Source organism: Hylobates moloch, unplaced genomic scaffold (assembly GCF_009828535.3).
Source record: "Hylobates moloch isolate HMO894 unplaced genomic scaffold, HMol_V3 SCAFFOLD_9, whole genome shotgun sequence".
Classification (NCBI taxonomy): domain Eukaryota; kingdom Metazoa; phylum Chordata; class Mammalia; order Primates; family Hylobatidae; genus Hylobates; species Hylobates moloch.
In genome coordinates, this window is record NW_026652284.1 from 3,106,271 (window position 1) to 3,126,913 (window position 20,643).

At 57.9% G+C, this 20,643-nt stretch overlaps 2 protein-coding genes across 8 annotated transcripts in view; one reads left to right on the forward strand and one right to left on the reverse strand.

Moving 5' to 3' along the window:
• TP73 (tumor protein p73) overlaps positions 1-7,091 on the forward strand; it is an 85,767-nt gene extending 78,676 nt beyond the window's left edge. For both annotated transcript variants that reach the window (XM_032758708.2, XM_058443780.1), the window contains exons 7-14: positions 167-276; positions 680-822; positions 1,182-1,270; positions 2,425-2,546; positions 3,096-3,244; positions 4,011-4,149; positions 4,547-4,640; positions 5,812-7,091. In XM_032758708.2, the coding sequence (XP_032614599.1) occupies positions 167-276; positions 680-822; positions 1,182-1,270; positions 2,425-2,546; positions 3,096-3,244; positions 4,011-4,149; positions 4,547-4,640; positions 5,812-6,144 (1,179 nt within the window). In that variant the 3' untranslated portion in view covers positions 6,145-7,091. The remainder of the gene's footprint in view (positions 1-166; positions 277-679; positions 823-1,181; positions 1,271-2,424; positions 2,547-3,095; positions 3,245-4,010; positions 4,150-4,546; positions 4,641-5,811) is intronic.
• A 553-nt stretch (positions 7,092-7,644) lies between these two features.
• LOC116812825 (putative TP73 antisense gene protein 1) lies at positions 7,645-19,905 on the reverse strand. Of its 6 annotated transcripts, none has more exons than XR_009214778.1 (4): positions 18,124-18,325; positions 16,145-16,456; positions 15,888-16,041; positions 10,210-13,427 (listed from the first exon to the last, which is right to left on the reverse strand). XR_009214778.1 is itself a non-coding variant. In XM_032758710.2 (3 exons), the coding sequence occupies exons 1-3, from the start codon at positions 18,711-18,713 to the stop codon at positions 8,469-8,471; spliced, it is 897 nt and encodes a 298-aa protein (XP_032614601.2). In that variant the 5' UTR covers positions 18,714-19,905; the 3' UTR covers positions 7,645-8,468. The 6 variants fall into 6 exon arrangements, 1 of the variants encoding a protein (XP_032614601.2); XR_009214780.1 differs by having other exon boundaries at positions 10,210-13,442; XR_009214779.1 differs by having other exon boundaries at positions 14,290-16,041.
• Between the last annotated feature and the right edge of the window lie 738 nt (positions 19,906-20,643).

Here is a 20,643-nt window from a genome sequence, read left to right on the forward strand (position 1 = left end):
TGGATGGATGGATGGATGGACAGATATACAAATGGCAACAACTATAGAGCAGGGCATCCCCCTGCCTACCTGGAGCCAGGACCAGACATGGAGCTGGGGGCTGCAACCTTAGTGGACTGGGGCTGCATGCTGATGCTAGCCCCTCTCCCTGCTCCCCTATGTGCAGGTGGGGACGGAATTCACCACCATCCTGTACAACTTCATGTGTAACAGCAGCTGTGTAGGGGGCATGAACCGGCGGCCCATCCTCATCATCATCACCCTGGAGACGCGGGAGTGAGTCTCAGGCACACAGGGTGGAGGTGGGACAGGGCTGGGCGGGCACGGCCGGGGGAGAAGGGGAGCTGTCATGGAGACCTGCAGGCCAGGGCCAGCTTGGGGAAGAGACTTTGGGCTGTGCTGCTGGAGGAAGGAACCGCCCCCTGGCCTGCAGGGCCTGCCTGGGCAGAAGCTGGGCCTCCGGAGGGAGGTGGGAGTCCCGGGCGAGGTCTCAGGGCAGCCTCGCAGCTTTGAGCCTCTGGCTCCCTCTAGCGGGAACACTCGCTGCCGGCACTGGGTGCTCTGTGGTGACTGAGGGCTCTCAAGGCCAGTCCTGCAGGGTCCAAGGTGGGCGGGGAAGGTGGGCAGGTTGAGGGTGGGCAGAGTTGAGCTCACAATTCTGGCTGTGCCCACCCGACAGTGGGCAGGTGCTGGGCCGCCGGTCCTTTGAGGGCCGCATCTGCGCCTGTCCTGGCCGCGACCGAAAAGCCGATGAGGACCACTACCGGGAGCAGCAGGCCCTAAACGAGAGCTCCGCCAAGAACGGCGCCGCCAGCAAGCGTGGTGAGCGGCCGGCCAGGGGGAACTGGACGCGTGTGGGAGGGGAAGGGGACACACTGGCAGGACACAGTGCGAGCCCGCGTCCCAGGGACAGGGCCAGCCCCTGAACAGCCCCCCACGCCCAGACTGCTCCCTGACGGAGCCTGAGAGCAGCCCCCAAATAAGTCGCTTGTCCTGGGCCAAGGGCATCTCAGAGGCCTGGGTGGCACCGCAGGTTTGCCCGTCCCTGTGGGTTGCTCACCACTGGACCCAGCTGGAGAATTGATTGGCCCCAAGCGTGGGGCAGGTCTCCCTCCTCCCAGAAGGAGTCCTCACTCTCTGGTCCTGCCTGCTCACCCCGCCCACCCTGCCTGGCCTTCCAGCCCTCAAGCAGAGCCCCCCTGCCATCCCCGCCCTTGGCGCCGGCGTGAAGAAGCGGCGGCATGGAGACGAAGACACGTACTACCTGCAGGTGAGTGTGTGCTCCTGCACGGCGGCCGGGAGACCTGCCTCGCCTCTGTCGTCTGCTGAGCCCGGGCTGGGCCATGGGGAGGGACTCTGGAGACCATGATGCAGGGGGCGGGAGGAGCCCAGCCCTGTGTGAATGGGTCCAGAGGGCAGAACCTGCTTGCAAGAGTCAGACCAGCAGGACCCAACTGCAGGGCATTCCTGAGAGCCCCCTCAGTCTCAAAAACCCAGCGTCATGCCATTTACAATGAAGCCATGTGTACATAGCACAGGTGGGGTGGTGCGGAGTCCCACCAGGGTAGAAGTTCAGCAAGAATCCAGGACTCTAACGTTGGCCAGGACCCGTGGCCATGGCCGGCCCCCATGAGTGTGCTTCTCACGTGTGGCCTCCGACAGGTGAATTAAATCGGCACAGGCTTGGCTGGGATTCATCTTCCATGATGTGAACTTTCTGTTTTTTGAGCTCCAGAATGAGCCCCAGTTGGGGGCAGTGGGTCATGCCTGTAATCCCAGCATTCTGGGAGGCTGAGGCGGGTGGATCACTTGAGCCCAGGAGTTTGAGACCAAAGTGGGCAACATAGTGAGAACTCCATCTCTACAAAAATTTGCTGGGCGTGGTGGTGTCGTGCACCTGTAGTCCCAGCTACTCAGAAGACTGAGGCAGGAGGATCACCTGAGGACAGGAGGATCACCTGAGCCCAGGAGTCCAAGGCTGCAGTGAGCTATGATGATGCCACTGCACTGTAGCCTGGGCAACAGAGCACGACTCTGTCTAAAGAAAAAGAGAGAGGGGAGGGAGGGGAGGGAGGAAGAGAGAGAGAGAGAGGGAGAGGGAGAGAGAGAGACAGAGAGACACACTTGATTTTTAAAAACCCAGTATCTGTTGGTGGGGGAGGAAGAGGGGAGGCTTGGGGGCCACAAGGATCAGGCATGGTTCTTGGGGACAGGAGACCTGCCCACCAAGTCAGGGGCTCTGGTTAGACCTGCTTCTTGGGAAGAGGAAAAGAAGACCAAGGGATCCTGAGCCTCTGGGGTGCCAGGGAACCCCCAGAAAGGACAGATGCTTTGCCAAGCCCAGGTCCTCCTGAGGCTGCGGCTGCCCCCCCTCTCATGGGGGTCTGGGGGATGTGGGCAGAGCATCTGCTCCTCTGTGCTCAGGTGCGAGGCCGGGAGAACTTTGAGATCCTGATGAAGCTGAAGGAGAGCCTGGAGCTGATGGAGTTAGTGCCGCAGCCACTGGTGGACTCCTATCGGCAGCAGCAGCAGCTCCTACAGAGGCCGTGAGTCACCCCTAGCCCACCATCAGTGTGGGGAAGGAGGACGTGGCTTAACCCCCCAGGAGAAGGCCAGGAGGACCAGAAACCCCTCCAGAAGGCATCATCTGCCAGGGACAGGCAGCAGGGTCCAGAGCAGGGCCCACCCCACATCTCCTCCTCCAGGAAGCCTTCTAGCACTTGGGGCTGCCCTGGGACCCTGGGTCAAGGCCCTTGCTATGCCTCTGCCACTGAGAGGTCTTGTAAATGTCTGCTGAGTGGAAAGGCCAGGAGGGGTGGCCAGAGTGACCATGACCCACCAAGACCAGAATCCAATTCCAGTGGCACAGGTCATCCCCCTGCCTCCCGGCCCCGCCATGGCCAGTGTCCTTCTCAGGCGCAGGCCCAGTGGCCGTGCATGGCCATGGTTGGGGACAGGGAGGCTGGGGGAGGATGAAGCCACTCTCTGACATCAGTCTCCACCCATTCGCAGCATGGGGGCATCACGGGCGTGGGTGGTCGGTGGGCACGAGGCTGCCTTGCTTCCCACCCATGCGAGCCGTTGCTTCTGAGCAGGAGTCACCTTCAGCCCCCGTCCTACGGGCCGGTCCTCTCGCCCATGAACAAGGTGCACGGGGGCATGAACAAGCTGCCCTCCGTCAACCAGCTGGTGGGCCAGCCTCCCCCGCACAGCTCGGCAGCTACACCCAACCTGGGGCCCGTGGGTGAGTCCCTTGGGCAGTGGGGGCCCACGGGCAGGGCGGGGAGGCCCACTGGGGGCGCCTGGCTCAGGACACACCACCCAGCTCGGGACCCAGGGCAGGTGTCTCTGTGGCTGGCTCCTTGCAGCAGTTCCACCCTCCGGGCAGGAGGCGCAGCCACGGACAGCCCTCTCTGCCCACTCCTGGCTGTGGCAGGTGGAGGGGGGCGTGGTTAAAAGCGTGGAACCCACATGCCTACACCGCCTCTTGGCAGGCGAGGGAGCTTGGGGAAGGCTCTTAACATTACACAGCCTGTTTCCCCATCAGCAAATGGCCACAGAAGTACCAGACTCACTCCTTGTGAGGATTAAATGGTGCAAGACCTCATCGGGGCCCCAACACAAGCCGGGGACTCCATTGGATAGAGTTTGGGCCCCCTTCCCCTGGAAGGTCCTCATGTGGGCAGGACCAAGCATGTTCCCAGTGCTGCAAGCAAGCACCCCCAGGTGTTTCCTGAGGCCCTGGGATGTGGCCAGCACTCCAGTGCCAGCTGCGATTGCCCTTACGACCCAGCGCCTCGTACGCATGGTCACCCCCATCCCTACTAGGCGGGGCGAGGAGACAGGACCCCAGGTGTTCAGCCCTTGCTCAAGCCTCCAGCTGGCCGAGGTGATGCCGAGTGTCACATTGCCAGGCCTTGGGATGGCTCCCTGGTGTCCAGAAGTGTCTGGAGCCTGCACCTGGACACCCGGCCTGGCTGCCCTGATGGCCCCACCTGCCTCTCACCCAGGCCCTGGGATGCTCAACAACCATGGCCACACAGTGCCAGCCAACGGCGAGATGAGCAGCAGCCATGGCGCCCAGTCCATAGTCTCGGGGTCCCACTGCACTCCGCCACCCCCCTACCACGCCGACCCCAGCCTTGTCAGGTGCGTGGGCTGCCGAGGGCCTGAGCATGTGCTATCACCCTGTCCGTTCACCTCTGTCCTTCTGGCCATGTCAGCTGCCCTGCCCCACCCTGTGTGCTCACCACTCGCAACCCCAGATCAGACAGGCGGGCGGGGGCAGTCAGGCCAGGAGCATCTGCAGATGCTGGGGAAACGGTCCACTTAGAGGAAAAGCACAAAAAGCCAGGGTCCTCCACTGACCTGTCCCCAGCTGAGCACGTCCCCTCCCCGAGGGATGCCGTGGCCACCTGTGCGCTGGAGCCACCCTTCGGAGACGGTGGCAGTCTCCGCCCCAGCCAGGCCACTCTCAGAGACGCGGGCTCGCGCAGCCCTGTGCTTGGAAGCTAATGCTGCTTCCTTTCTCAAATTCTCTCTGCAGTTTTTTAACAGGATTGGGGTGTCCAAACTGCATCGAGTATTTCACCTCCCAAGGGTTACAGAGCATTTACCACCTGCAGAACCTGACCATCGAGGTAACGCCCGGGTGGTAACTGCCCGCTCTACAGAGGCAGTAGCTGGAGGGGCCCCTGTCCAGAGGGCAAAGAGCCTTCTCTTCCTTGCTGTCATGGCTGGGAAACGGAAACCCTTTCCCACGGGCAAGCAGATGCGATGACTTGACTCTCGAGAGCTTAGGCAGGTGCAGCCAGGCACACGGCTGGCAGCGCGGGACACAGGCCCAGGCCTCCAGATGCTGAACTGGTCATTTGAGCCTTTTCAGACTCCCAGCAGCCAGTGTGCCTTTGATTTTAGGGGATGGGCTGTTTCCAAGGCACAAAGAACAGAAGAATGTAAGGCCCCGAGGGAGTCAGTCCAGTTCAGCGCCATTTACACAGAGAGGAAAGGGGACCTAGGGAAGGCAAGCACCTGGCCCGAGGCCACACAGCTCTTGGCACCTGTGGCAGCTGATTGCAGGCACCATGATTAAACAGCCACAGCTTGTCTTTGGGCTAGAGACTAGTCGTGTACAAAGCCTGCTCGTAGCCTAGGACGGTGTGAACCACAGGGCACTGTCAGTCAAGGAAGGGCAAGCCCTCTGGTGGGAACCCACCCCCCAGCCAGTGCGGTGGCCCAGGTCCAAGGCCCATCCCAGACCATCCCCAGCCTGGGGCTGCAGACAGAGATGAGGGTCAGTGCGAGCTGGGGCCAGCTGCTCAGCCTAACTGTCCCTCGTGCAGAGGGTGGCTGCGTCTGTGTCCACTAACCGCCCTCCCCGCAACCTGTCCCCAGTGACCTACGCTGAGCCAGCTCCAGGTCACGTTAACCCTTGCCTCTCCTGAGTGATGTGTGTGCTTGGTGTGGTGCCCAGAGGGTGTTGGGAGCTCAGGGATGAGATGGGGGTCCGTTCCGGGGGGCAGGGACATGGAGACCAAGGAGGGCCCTGTCCTGAGGCTGGGAGGCAGTTCCCCAGGGCCAGGTAGATGCTCAGGGGGCTCCATGTCTAACGCTCCCAGGTCAGGGCCCAGGCCCCACACAGGCCAGGAGCAGCCCTGGTGGGCTCTCCCCCTCCCCCATGTCCCCTCTCCTATTCTGGTTGGGGGTGTGGGGGCCAGGGTGTGGTCTGGCTGGACCTCCGGGGCCCAGGGCAGCCCCTTCTGCTCTCCCTGCCCCACTGCTCCCTGCCCCTAATGTGCCGGCCTCTCGCAGGACCTGGGGGCCCTGAAGATCCCCGAGCAGTACCGCATGACCATCTGGCGGGGCCTGCAGGACCTGAAGCAGGGCCACGACTACAGCACCGCGCAGCAGCTGCTCCGCTCCAGCAACGCGGCCACCATCTCCATCGGCGGCTCAGGGGAACTGCAGCGCCAGCGGGTCATGGAGGCCGTGCACTTCCGCGTGCGCCACACCATCACCATCCCCAACCGCAGCGGCCCAGGTAGTGGCCCCGACGAGTGGGCGGACTTCGGTTTCGACCTGCCCGACTGCAAAGCCCGCAAGCAGCCCATCAAGGAGGAGTTCACGGAGGCCGAGATCCACTAAGGGCCTCGCCGGGCCGCAGCCTGTGCCACCGCCCAGAGACCCAAGCCGCCTCCCCTCTCCTTCCTGTGTGTCCAAAACTGCCTCGGGGCAGGACCTCCGGGCTGTGCCCGGGAAAAGGCAAGGTCCGGCCCATCCCCAGTCACCGAAGCCGCCTGTGGACAGCCTGAGTCACCCGCAGAACCTTCTGGAGCTGCTCTAGCGCTGGGCTTGTGGGGCGGGGGCTGGCCCACTCTCAGCCCTGCCACTGCCCTGGCGTGCTCCATGGCAGGCGTGGGTGGGGACCGCAGTGTCGGCTCCAACCTCCAGGCTTCATCCTAGAGACTGTCATCTCCCCACCAGGCGAGGTCCTTCCAAAGGAAAGGATCCTCTTTGCTGATGGACTGCCAAAAAGTATTTTGCGACATCTTTTGGTTCTGGATAGTAGTGAGCAACCAAGTGACTGTGTCTGAAACACCAATGTATTTTCAGGGAATATCCCTAACTGCGTCTTGCCCGTGCCGGGGGCTGGGGACTCTCTCTGCTGGACTTGGGACTGGCCTCTGCCCCCAGCACACCGTATTCTGCAGGACCGCCTCCTTCCTGCCCCTAACAACAACCACAGTGTTGCTGAAATTGGAGAAAACTGGGGAGGGCGCAACCCCTCCCAGGCGCGGGGAAGCATCTGGTGCCGCCTCAGCCAGTGCCCCTCAGCCTGGCCACAGTCGCCTCTCCTTGGGGACCCCTCAGCAGAAAGGGACAGCTTGTCCTTGGAGGACTGGAAATTGTCAATATTTGATAAAATGATACCCTTTTCTACACGGTGGGTCAGTTTTTTTTTTTTAACTTACTTTCTCAGCATTCTCTTTGGAGTTCAACCTAGCGCCCATGAGCCGGGCTGAGGAAGCTGAGTGAGAAGCCAGGTGGGCGGGACTCATCCCCAGGAAGGCCGGGTGGGGAGGAAGCCTAGAGGGAGCGCGGGGAAGGGCAAATCCAGGCAAACCCGCAGGAACGCTCTGCCGCTGTGCCGTGGGGGCAGCTCCTCCCTTGCCACGGGCACCTTCTCTACCACTGCGAGGGCCAGAGGGCATTGCTTTCCTTTCTAGGCGGCGGCAGTCAGGGAACAGACTGAGGTAGGTGCAGGGGGGTCTAGGCCTTCGTGGAGCACCCCAGGGAGTTAGTGGGCCCCGGGGAGACAGCGTCTGCACAGGCCCTTTCTGGGGCCACCTCCATCCACGAGGAGCAGCCTGAGCCTCGGTGGCCGGAGCCTGACCGTCCCAGAGCACAGCTTCAGGGCAGGGAACCGGAGCCCCCGGGGAGCCTGACAGGTGTGACGAGGCCCTTCATTCCGGGCAGGTGGGCCAATGGGAGCCCTCACCCACGCAAGCCGAGACACCACCCAGAGTGCAGGCTGCCTGGCCCCTTCCGACGCGGCCAGCTCCACACCCCCTGCCTGGGGTATGTGTGGCATCAGCTCCTAAGGGCTAGGAGCTCCCCCACTAACATCCCCCAGAACAAGCAGTTAAGCCCCCCAGGGCACAGCAAGGTTAGACACAGCCCCCATCCCCAGATCAGGACTCCATCTTGCTACGTGGCATCGCCGTCACCAGCCTCCCCTTATTTAAAAGCAGCGACTGGTGTTGCCGCAGGTGCCTGGTCTACAAAGACGCAGGCGTCCCTCTCCCACCGTCCACCTCTCCCGGGGCCGCTGACAGCACAGCCGCCTGGGTGCACGCTTGTGGGGGCAGCAGGAACGGGGCTGTCGGCTCTCAGGGGATCTGGCTGCAGCCAGGGCAAGGGCCTGGCCCTTCCTTCCAGCTCCTTCCAGCTGAAGGGCAGGAAGCTCTGGCTGCTTAGCTTCTAGGGTTCCATCTCCCTAGAAAGGTGCCCATGCCCAGGGTATCAGTCAGTAGCAGCGGCAGTAGCAGACTCAGGGCTTTCCCAGGATGGCGCAGCCACCCCAGCTGCATGTCACCTCAGCTCTCCATCTTATTGCCATTTCGTAGATGAGGAAGCTGAGGCCAGAAAGGCTAAGATCCATGCCCCAGGCACCACGCCTATCTCTTGGGGGCTGGGCACCTGCTACCCGAGGCCACCTCCTGAAGCCCCCACTCTGCCCCCATGTTCCACTTCAGGAGCCGCGGGGGCCCATCCCAACACCCGGGGTCCCTGAGCCCAGTGCAGATGCGCTTCAATTCCAGGGGGCTTGTCGATTTGTTTCTTAGGCACATTACCTGTCCACCCTGAGTCCAGTGAGGCTATCCCAAGAGCCCCTGCAGTGTGCTCCTGGGAAGGGCTGGGGTCGGGGGGCGGCTGGCACAGAGCAGGGAGACGCCCAGGGGCAGCTGTCACTGGAACCCCAGCCAGACGTCCAAGGAAGCCGGCTGGAACACGGAGCAGCCAGATGGCCCCAGCTGCACTTGTCCAGGGAGCCGGTGCAGCCTCCTTGCGCTGGAGAAGCAGCTGTGAAAGTAAACAGAGTTGAGACTTCGCTGTGGTCAGGAGAAAATGCAAATTCCCAGGAACAAGAATCCTTTAAGCGATGTGTTTTTATAAAACTAAACAAATCAACAAATAAATCTTGAAGGCGGACGGTTTTTCCAGCAGTGCAGGGGTGGGAGGGAGGCTGCTGGCACTCCTGGGGCCAAGGGGGACGGGCAGTGGTCTTGAGTCTGCTCAGAGAGGCAAGGCAGAAGGCGCTCGCCAGGCAGGTCAGCTCACGTCTGTCCAAGTCGCTTGGTCAGAAACAGCAACTCCCCCCCATTCCCCCAGCGTTCCCACCAGGCCTGGGCTGCTGGGAAGCCCTTGCTGTACCCAGGAGCCCGACCCGCAGTATCCTGGCACAGAGCCACTTGTCACTCGGAACAGTCAGTGTCTCCAACGCACAAACATCCACTCCTCTGTTACCAGTTAAAGCACTTTAATGCTTTAAGGTGAAAACGAAATCCCATCCGTGTTTTTCGTGTAGGATCGTGCTTCTCCGAGCAGTATTAATGGACACCCTCCAATGACATAACACCTGTTTTTGGTAATGTAATCTTGGGAAAATGTGTTATTTTTTTAGCTGTGTTTTGGTGGGGATTTTTGTTTTTGTAACATAATAAAGTGTATGTTCCAATGACGGGTTCTCCTGACTAAACCTAAATCTCCGAAGGGCTCGAACAGGGCGGCTCCTCACAGGCAGGAAGCCTGTGGCCTCCGCAGCCGGCCCTGGCACCCCACTTGAGTTTCTCCGTGTCGTGAGTCTGATGGGTCCCTGGGGTGTCCCTCTGCCCTGTGCCTCGGAGGACCTGCGGGCCAAGCCGTGTAGCCTCATGGGACTGACCGGGCCTCTCAGGCCTCCTGAAGTACAGGCTCATGAGCCCTCATCCAAGCCCTGTGGGGCCCAGGCTTTCCGGACTTTAGCTAGGCCAAGCAGGGTCTCAAGGTGTCACAAACACCCACACAGAACGCACTCCCATTTCTCAGCAAAACCTAAGAAAACAAAAGGCAGCAGAGAGCCTCGTGTTGGCTCAAGCCAGGCTGAGACCAACGGGCTTCCTTTCAGTTCTCTTGGTTCTCAGGTTTCCTGGTTTCAGAGTTGTGAACAGGGACTAGGGACCTGTCACAGCAAAAACAAGGCTCTAGAAATCTGTTCAACCTTGAAGGAGGCCTCAGTCTTTTTAGAAATTGGCCTAAAACAAAGACAGAAAGGACCAAGGCAAGAGGGGGAGATGCTGCCGGGGAGATGCTGACAGGAAGCTCCGCCGAGTTCCCCCACAGGTGAGATGCAGGTGAGGCGCCATGACTGGCCCTGGCCCCACCTTCCTGGCTAGCGCTCACATTGTCACACCAGAGCCCGCTCACCCCTTTCCCTAGGCTCCTACCTGTCCCCACGACCACCAAGGAGGGCTGGGCGGCGGCAGGCCCACCCCCTCACAGCCACAGAACTCTGGATCATGAAGGTGTTGAGGCCTCAAACTAGACAGGAAGTGGAGGGATTCTGGATGTTCCCTTGGCAAGAGGGTGCCACATAGAACGTAGAAATGGGGACTCTAAAACGCCCTTTCAGGAATGAACACAGAAACACGAGCACTTTCCGCACAAGGGTGAGTTTGAATATCTTCGTTTAAAAGATTAGTTATTTTTTTAAGTATAGCATGAGAAATACAGGCCATTATTTTCAAATATACAAAAACATCTCCAGTAAGTTCCACACAGAATTTTGGAAAGCTAAGCTGGACTCAGAGCAGGTCTGCTGCTCCCCAAGGCACTACCCTTTGAAGGAAGGTTTCCACCTGCCCCTGGCTGCAAAATGGAAAGGAGAAGGCCCGTTTCCAAAAGGTCTCCATGCCCCTTTGGGTGGAAAACAGCCACTGTTCATTCCCACGTTCACATCCAAAGCAGAAGCCTAGATTCAGGCGACAAGAACAGAATATGGGCTTTTCATACCACACACATATATTTCCTATTTCTCAGGAATGGTGCTGTGTCATTACTATGCACAAAATCAGATTCTTCAAGAAAATTGTTTTTTAGGCCAAGCATGGTGGCTCATGCCTGTAATCCCAACGCTTTGGGAGGCCGTGGCAGGTGGATCACGAGGTCAGTAGTTCGAGACCAGCCTGGCCAACATGGTGAAACCCAGTCTCTACTAAAAATACAAAAATTAGCCGAGCGTGGTGGCGCACGCATGTAATCCCAGCTACTCAGAAGGCAGAGGCAGAAAAATCGCTTGAACCCGGGAGATGGAGGTTGCAGTGAGCCGAGATCGCACCATTGCACTCCAGCCTGGGTGACAGGGCAAGACTCCGTCTCAAAACAAACAAACAAAAAAGTGTTTTTAAATACTGGTGTAATTACCCCAAAAAAGGCCTAAGGAGGCCTGCAGCCTGCCTCATGCATGCGACATTTAGTCTTAACAGCTTCACCAGCCCTCGGCCCTGTTTGCCACAGAAAAGCTGAAACTGCAGGTTTCTGGGTCAATTTACACCATCCAATCCCCGACCTGCCCTCTTCCTGAGAGAGCCAACCAGAGGCCTCCGAGGCCCTGCCAAGGGAACTCTGACTGGAAGAGCATCTCTTCAGCCTGCACGCAACACAAAACAGCTAAGCAAGCCCAACTTGTGTCCTTGGTCTGAAGTCACATTCTGAAAAGCCTGGTTACACCAGAAATGAAACATACATGGTTTCCCAATTCTTCCCCTTCTGAGTCTCCAGTGAGGACAAGACCGCCGTGAGGTTCTGTCTCCCTCTCTCAGTAACAGCGACAAGTGAAACAAGCAACTGGATATCGGGCAGGATCTTGGCTTCAGCCTCGGGTTGGTTCATGGAGCTTCTGTCTTCACCACGGAGGCCTCTGCCGATTCGCAGGGCAGGTCCACAGCTGACCGGTTCCACCACGACTGCTCCGCGGCCATGGCCACCCGGAAGGCCCTGAGGAACTACTCTTTGGTGATTTCAGGAGGTTCTTTCCCTGCACATTTGCAGATTCAGGACAAAACCCAACACATCAGAGCCAGTCTTCCTCTTGTTGGGGCATGCGAAGGGGCCACTGGCCTCTGGGTGGGACACTGGTCCTAGAGAGGCCCACCTGCCCCTCTTGGACAAGCCCCACCCAGGTCCAGGAATTCTGCTCAACCTCTCTGGTTCCCAGTCACCCCCAGGACTGACAGAGGGTAGAAGGTGTCTTATCTTCCAGGACACATGGTATCCACTAGATCTCAGGAGTTCAGAAGTAGTTATCATTTTATAAACTCAGAGGTTTTTTGTTGTTGTTGTTGTTGTTGTTTTTGAGACGGAGTCTCGCTCTGTCGCCCAGGCTGGAGTGCAGTGGCGCAATCTCGGCTCACTGCAAGCTCCGCCTCCCGGGTTCACGCCATTCTCCTGCCTCAGCCTCTCCGAGTAGCTGGGACTACAGGCGCCCGCCACCACGCCCGGCTAATTTTTTTGTATTTTTAGTAGAGACGGGGTTTCACCGTGGTCTCGATCTCCTGACCTCGTGATCCGCCCGCCTCAGCCTCCCAAAGTGCTGGGATTACAAGCATAAGCCACCGCGCCCGGCTAACTCAGAGTTTAAGATTTCTTAGGACGTGTCAGGCAACATGGTACATGCACAGAACCCCAAAGGAGCATCTCTCAGAATTTCCCTCAAGTGCACGCAACATAAATGATCACTGAGATGGACAATTTCAAATCTGAACCCGGTATCTGGAATGCAATTTTCCACCTGAAATTGGCATATCATCTGCACTGACTGCAGCCTGGAAGGCATCTACCCATTGAGCATCAGGACATCCTAGGCTCCTCCTGAGAATGGCACCCACCTTTAAGCGTTCTGACAAAGTGTCTGAAGAGCTCTCGATATGAGTCCTGGTAGCAGCTAGCCGGGGTCTGGGAGCCGAGGGACAGGGACATGCCCCGCCCAGTGATGCCCAAGGGATTCTGATTCTCCATCTGCAGCGCGCTTTGGGACCCACGCACCCAGCTAATGACCTCTATCTAACCCGTACAATCAACCCAGCTGAGGGTGGCCAGGTGACGACCTCTATCTAACCCACAGAATCAACCCAGCTGATGACCTCTATCTAACCTGTGGAATCCACCTGGCTGATAACCTCTATCTAACCCATACAATCAACCCGGCTGAGGGTGGCCAGGTGATGACCTCTATCTAACCCACACAATCAACCCAGCTGATGACCTCTATCTAACCTGCGGAATCAACCCAGCTGATGACCTCTCTCTAACCTGCGGAATCAACCCAGCTGATGACCTCTATCTAACTTGTACAATCAACCCGGCTGATGACCTCTATCTAACTCACACAATCAACCCAGCTGATGATCTCTATCTAACCCACACAATCAACCCGGCTGATGACCTCTATCTTACCCATAGAATCAACCCAGCTGATGACCTCTATCTTACCCATAGAATCAACCCGGCTGATGACCTCTATCTAACCCACACAATCAACCTGGCTGATGACCTCTGTCTAACCCCCACAATCAACCTGGCTGATGACTTCTATCTTACCCACACAATCAAGCCGGCTGATGACCTCTATCTAAGCCACACAATCAACCCAGCTTTTCACAGTGGACTGGCGAAGGGTGGAAAAGGGCAGGGGTCACCTCCAGTCTCTGGTCGCAGCTGTCTGTGCAGTGCTGGCTGACGTCCTGGCCGCAGCTGTCTGTGCAGTGCTGGCTGATGTCCTGGTCGCAGCTGTCTGTGCAGTGCTGGCTGACGTCCACGCTGACCACAGCCTCAACAGGGAAACTTCATGCTGATCCCAACAGTGTCTGCATCTTTTAAGGCGGCCATATCTAAGCAGAAGAAAACTTTAGATGATAACAAAAGTTGATTTAGGCAAATGATAAACTGTTTTGTTTGGTTTTGTTTTTGAGAGAGTCTTGCTCTGTCACCCAGGCTGGAGTGCAGTGGCATGATCTTGGCTCACTGCAAACTCTGCCTCCCGGGTTCAAGCAATTCTCCTGCCTCAGCCTCTCAAGTAGCTGGGATTACAGGCGTCCACTATTACATCCGGCTGATTTTTTTGTATTTTTAGTAGAGACGGGTTTCACCATGTTGGCCAGGCTGGTTTCGAACTCCTGAACTCAAGTGATCCCGCAGCCTGGGCCTCCCAAAGTGCTAGGATTACAGTGCTAGGATTACCACTACATCCGGCCTGAACTCACTGCTTTAACTGAAGCAGTGGGCGAAAGGCATGGCCAAGTAGTTACACAGAAAGTGGTCCTTAATAGAAAATCAACTCTAAATTGTTCCAAAATGAGTCCCTGAGAGGCACGGGGACGCTGCCCAGCAAGCAGTCCAGTTCCGTGTTTGCTAAGCTTCTGCAACGTTGGCGGTCCTCCGCCCAGGCACCTTCCGGACCCTGGGGGTACAGCCATGAGCCTAGCAGAGCCAGTCCCCATGTCCCACCCGGGGAGCGGGCCCCAGACAGGTACTTGTCTGGCCTTCTGAGGAAGAGCGAAAAGTGGACAAGAGGACAGTGGGGTTGTGGGGGGGGGGGGGGGGCGGCACCTGTGGGCCTGAGGCAGGAGATTAGGGTCTGGAGGCAGGGAACCTAAGGCTGTTTCACAACTTCCTTGAACTATGTTGAAGGGAAAACCCTAACTTTCCACTCCTAAGTAACAAAAGGACCAGCGCCTTTGCAAACCCCCTCACCTTTTCTGCCTGGCAGACGGAAACTGGCTGTCTGCAACAAATCAGACTGGTTGTGGGTCAAGTCTTCGTTTGCAACTTTGTAACTTCACTCCAGCCTCTGAATGGTCGCTGTCCACACCAATCAGACGGATTACAGGCTGAGTTTTCATTTGCATAGAAGTATAACTTGGTAACTTCACTCCAGCCTCTGACTGGTTGCTTTTTGCAACCACTTCATTTACATGAGGTGAGCATGCAGTGGCTGATGGGAAACTTCTGGGGGTATTTGGGCCCAAGAAGATTCTGTATCGGGCCCTAGAGCTGCTGCTCGGGCCACTCCCACACTGTGGAGTGTGTTTCATTTTCAATAAACCCCTGCTTTCGTTATTTTGTTGCTTCATCCTTTCTTTGCTTTGCTGGGTGTTTTGTCCAATTCTTTGTTCAAAACGCCAAGAACCTGGACAACGTGCAGTCAAGACCCTTGACCGGTGACAGGCCCGAAGGGTCTGTGGAGACCGTGGCCTCCACCTGTGCTCTGGAGAGCTCAGAGCAGGCAGGCACCTGGTCCAGCTGAGGTCTTACAGGGAAGAGATTGCAGGCAGATGGCCATAGCCAGGATGAGGACATGGCTGGGATCGGGGTGGTGGCCAGCGGAGCAGGGTGGGTGGGTGAACTTTGGGCAGATGGGGGAGGCAGTGCCAAAAGGGGGTGCTGACGAGACAGAGCAAAGCGGGCGTGGAGAGAAGTCAGCACTGGCACTGGCTGGGCCTGGAGTTGCCCCAGTACACAAAGTGTGGTGTGAGGGGTACCATGTCAGTCCTGGCCCAAACCTCAGGATATCTGAGTGCTTCCACTTTGGTGCCCTGAGACCATCAAATGTGTGGCCACGCTGCTGTGGGGACCTGAGGAGGCGTGGGGACGACACAGAAGAGAACCCAGGTGACAGCGGGGCCCAGCCCTGTGACCCTGGTGGGGCTGTTCCAGGCAGGCCGCTGACCAGCTGGCTGTAGTCACGTGAGTGACCACTGGGCAGAACAGAAGAGGGACTCCAGCCAAGCCCAGTCCAGGCTGCAAAATCCTAACTACCCAGTGGCTGTTGTTTCAAGTGCATGGTGTGTCATAAAGCAACAGATAACCTGTCCTCTTCAGCAGCCCTCAGGACCCACCCTGAGCTTCTGCTGCCAGACCAGGACCTAGGAACCAGTATCCCCAGCCCTGCCTTCACCTGGTGCTCACTGACGATCTGCTAATCTGTGTGCATCCCAACCTGCTGTGACTTCCAGCCGGGACTGTATTTATTCACCTTTGCAACCTTAGAAACTACAGGGGGCCTGTCACATCGCAGGGGCTGGAGAAATGGTTACTAGGACAGTGACTCTCGAAGTTCATCAAATGTGAAATACTTCCTGCATGATGGCTTTCAGCCTTGGGAAATGCCTGAGGGATTCAGTGACGTGACCATTTAGTCATCTTTTTTACGTGTACTCCATGTTACTTTATCTGCTCCCTAAAGCTGGGAGTGGGGGAGGAATCCTAAACAGGGGCCCTAGCCTGTGCTACATCTTCAACCAGCCTCGGTGGCCATAGGAGCACCTTGCAACAGTGAAGCCCACTCTTACCTGGGCAGAAGGCATGTTCCAGAGAAAACACAGTGTCTGGAGTGGCTTCCCCCAGCAACATGCATATGGCATCCACATCATGCACAGCAGCATTGTAGAAAACCCCACTTGGACACAAGGGAGGGTGAGCTCTGGCTTCTGGTCTCGAGGGAAGCTACTGGCGAGAAGCATTGGAGGGTTCTGGGTCACAGGGAACCACGTGACATGGACACAGATGCCACAACGCTGTGCATTCCCCCAACAACACAGATGCCCACCTGCCCTCTTTAGGGAAGCCAGAGAGGCCGCTGGGAACACGATGCTGATGGCGGTGATCCAGTGGATCCTCTGCAGGGCGTGGCTGACACAAACTTGCTTGTGCAAGAACTGGAAAGCCGGATCAAAGCGCCTAGGAGAGGAGTCAGGAAACGAAGCAGGCAAGCCCATTCCCCGAAGCCCATTCTCCCTGAGACACCTGGGCACGGGTGCAGACATCACCTCAGCCAGCCCGGCCCATAGCTGCTCGGAGAGCATCCATCACAATTTCAGAAGCTGCCTCCGGCGGGGAGCAGACAACTACTCCAGAGACACTGCAGGAATAAAGTGGAATGTTAAGAGCATGCTTTGAGACCTAGAACATTCCAGAATCCATGCTGCTAACACCACTCTATAAACCATCTCAGGCACGAGAATAACAGAAGAAAAAGGCCTCAACAAAGTAAACTGTGAAAACATTTCCAGTATGACTTATTTCAGAATTTAACTTGCTAATTTTGAGGAACAAAATACAGATCCCAGCTAAGTCACAGAATAGGCTTCTGTGAGCCAAATTCTATTAAGATCCTCAGGGATAGATGCGGTGGCTCACGCCTGTAATCCCAGCACTTTGGGAGGCCGAGGCAGGCAGATCACGAGGTCAGCAGATCAAGACCATCCTGGCTAACACAGTGAAACCCTGTCTCTACTAAAAATACAAATTAGCCGGGCATGGTAGCGGGCACCTGTAGTCCCAGCTACTCCGGAGGCTGAGGCAGAAGAAGCGCTTGAACCCAGCGGTGGAGGATGCAGTGAGCCGAGATCGTGCCACTGCACTCCAGCCTGGCGACAGAGTGAGACTCCGTCAGAGGAGTGAGACTCTGCCTCAAAAGATAAATAAAGTAAATAAATAAATAAATAAAATTTGCCAACTTTCCAAAAACACACAAAGCATTAACATTCATGAACATTCTTCTGCAGTGACAATGGGCTTTGCTGAGACACAACACTGTCCGCTAATACGTTCAGAGCCCTCCACGTGCGTTAACAAGCTGGGGTCAATCCCCTTACTATGCTATTAAGAGCTTGTCCAAACCTGGACACTCCAAAGGTGAGCCAGGCCTGCCCTCTGAGCAGCACTGGCCAGCTCTGCGAAACACCAGGCAGTGCCCAGCCCAGGCCTGAACACAGTGGCTGCACCTGAGCCCAGGGCTGGGTGGCTGCCCGCAAACCCATCTACCTGCTGTGGCTGTCCACACCCTGTGGGCAGCAAGTATAGATGCTGCTCCAGCTGCTGGAGACACCACTCATGAACAGGGTGGACATGTCACACCCAGCTGCTCGAGTGAAGGGAGGAAGCCAGGACCCCATCGCAAAGGCTGTACATTCGAAATATCCCAAATCCAGCCACACTGCTACCCTGGTCCAGGCCCATCATGCCTCACTGGCCCCACAATACCCCTCACTGGTGTCCCTGTGTCCTTCTCCTCCGCCTCCTGAGTGTGAGCTCAAACCAAACCAACCCCTGGTGGCTTTCAAAGCCTCTGGGTGGCCCCCAGGCTCCTTGGGCCTGGGACCTCGTTGCCTAGCCCTCATCCTGTTCACTCCGTTCCTGCCAGCACGGCCACTCGGCTACATCAAGGACTGGAGAAGACTCAGTGTCCTCTTTGTAGAGTGTGCTGTCCCGGATACCCCCGTGGCCATCTCACTCACCCACCTAGGTCCCTGGCTCCAATGCCCCCTCCTCAAGTCTTCCCCAACTATCTCACCTAAAACAGCACTCCCTCCAGCCTCCCTCTCCCGACTCTCCGCGGAGAGTGAGTTCTCTCCGCAGAGCTTATTGCTACTGATGTATTGAGATCTACTCATCTGCCTCTGCCCCCAATTCAGCAGCACAAGGATGGGGACTTTGCAGCATTCAGAGCCATTTCTCCAGCCTCCAGGACGGTGCCCGGCACACAGCAGGTGTTCAGTGAACCTCTGCTGACAACTGAAACCGTACCGCTGGTCGTTGAGGACAATGTCTGCATCCTGTCCCCGAACCACTCTGGTGTTGGCCAAATGCTCAGCTCTGAAGGCTCGCTCCACGTCACACAGCTGGTCCTCCACCACGTACAGCAAGCAGCAGCTGTTCTCATCCACCACACTCTGCAGCAGTGCCAGGCTCCCAAAGCCCACCCCAAACATGGCCAGGCCAAGGTGGCCAGCCACCCCGGCTCCAAAGTCATGAGAGCATCTCAGGCCTCCTCCGGGGAGCACCCTGTGGGAGGCTTCAGAAAATCTCTGGCTGGTCTGCTCTGAGGGCACTGCTGGTGTCTTTACTTGGAAAGCTGGAAACACTGAAAGGTGGCCGGTGGAGGTAGATGGTGTTGCACCCTCCTGGGCAGACAAGTCGCTGGTGGTGGTGGCAGTAGGGTTGACAGGGAGCAGAGACGTGTGGCCCACAGCGGGAGGAGGTACCGTGCCAATGCTGGGACTGCCTGAGAGAATGAGCCGAGGCTGAGGCTGACGGGGCAAGGGCGGGTGGCACGGGTGTGCAGGAAGGCCGGTGGCAGCGAGATCCGAGGCGGCTGAGCTGGACAAAAGACACATTCACTTAAACAAAGTGGCAGGACTCACAGCACCCAGTCTACAATCATCTCAGAGGATCAACAGTGGGGAGTTACCCTGCAGACCAGTATGTACCTGGCTTGTGATAAGGCAGCATTCAGGTGGCCACGCACAGTTTAACAAAACTGCGAGACTTCACAGGGTTTACTCCCTAAGTGGGCAAGCCACTAGCAGATCCCGTAAACGTAGTGTCATCAGGCGGCCTGTCCACATACTTTGGAAACGTTTGCAGGGCAGAGAATCCTAAAATAGCCCGCAGCCCGCTGGGATGTCTCCTGAAACACCAGCTTTGGCACTGACATTTACATGAGAATGGGCGTCCGCAGGCCGTGCTGTTGGATGAGTCTGCGGTTCCTGTAGTGCCTGCCCGAGGACAGGTGTTCCAGGATGCGGTCCCTCCGCACGCGCATAGGCAGCTCGCTCGCAGGCCCTGCAGTAAAGGGTCTCCACCACAGACGTGTCCTCAGAGTCACTGTGCTCAATCAGGTGCTGCTTCACCAACAGGTCGGTGAACTCCGCCGCGTAGTCGTGTAAAGTCTTCTTTTTCCCGCCCATTGTCGGGTCCGGGATGGAAACGGAAGCAGCCTTGACCCCCGATCGAGGGACCCGTGGGATCTGCGCTCACCGCCCTGCGAGCAGAGGCGTTCGTGTCGGAGCCTCCACACCTGGAGAGCGGGGAGCTGTGGTCCCTGGTTGTCCCACAGGAGAAGGGGGAGGGAACGGGGCAGGCGGGGAGGATGAGCGCTTCCGCGTGCAGCGCTGGCTGGAGTGGGTCCGTCCGAGCAGGAGTGGTCTCCGAGGGGCGGCGGATACTCGGAGGGGGCGGATCCCTTAGGGCTGGGGGCCAGGACGATCCCACCCGGAGAAGCCTCGCGGGCGAGAAGAGGGTCCCTTCCTGCGGGGGCAGATGGAGGCGCGGGAGTCTTCCCCGGGAGGTGACCGAGGCCAGTCAGCGGCCCCAGGGGCCCAAGGCCGGGGGCTCTCGGCGGCCGGTGGACGGGCAGGGCCGGCCCGCCTGGGCAGGCGGCGGGGTGAAGGGGTCCAGGGCCCGAGGCGGCAAAGTGCCGCTGCAGCCAGCCCCGACTGCCACCCGCCCGGCACCCAACCCATCCTCGGCACCCATCTTGGGATCCACACCCAGGCGCCGCGGCGCCGCGGTTTAAAGCCCGTGAGATCCCGCAACAACCCGGATCCGGAAGCGCGGGGGCGGGACGGGGCGAGGGCAGGGGTGGGACCTTCGGTGCAGACCCAGGGCCAAGTCGAGGGAGGCTCCGGGCGCGGGGCGGGGCTCTGGCCGAGGGGCGGGGTCTTGGGCGTGGGGGCGGAGCCTGCGTGGGGCGTAGAGATCTGACGGGTCCCAGATGCACCTGCACCCAGGTGCTGACTGCCCCACCTTAGGCAGTTTCTCTGGGCCCGTTATCTCCAAGTGGAGCCGCTCTTCCCACAGGATTTCCCTGATTGACAAGAGGGTTTTATTTTCTTATTAAGAAAATAAAATTGACTTTGCAATTTACAACTTTTTTTTTTTACAGTAACCAAAAACCTTAGGCTTGTTAGTGTTTGACTTCCCACTCAGTTTTTGTTGTTTTGTTTTCGTTTTTTGGTTTTTTTTGAGACCGAGTCTCCGTCTGTCATCCAGGTTGGAGTGCAGTGGCGTGATCTCGGCTCACTGCAACCTCTGCCTCCCGGATTCAAGCGATTCTCCTGCCTCAGCCCCCCAAGTAGCTGAGACTACAGGCGCGAGTTTTATCAATAAAGGCCCTGAAGGCCCAGGTTGCTTTTCGGTGAGTACAAGAACACAACACCTGTGGAAGGTGCGGGCCCAGGCGAGGGATGCCGAGCTCACACGACCCCTAGGCCTAGGTAGCAAATAGACGCACGTGTGCCTTTCACACTCCACCCTCACTTCACA

Bases quoted from the DNA above. Each gene is read 5' to 3' on its own strand.
- LOC116812825 (XM_032758710.2), bottom strand. From the start codon at position 18,713: ATGTGTCTTTTGTCCAGCTCAGCCGCCTCGGATCTCGCTGCCACCGGC. The intron at 13,428-18,123 runs GTACGGTTTCAG...TCTTCTGCTTAG, and splicing joins ATTGTCCTCAACGACCAGCG to ATATGGCCGCCTTAAAAGAT. The intron at 8,584-13,235 runs GTGACCCCTGCC...TTACTTTCACAG, and splicing joins GCTGCGACCAGAGACTGGAG to CTGCTTCTCCAGCGCAAGGA.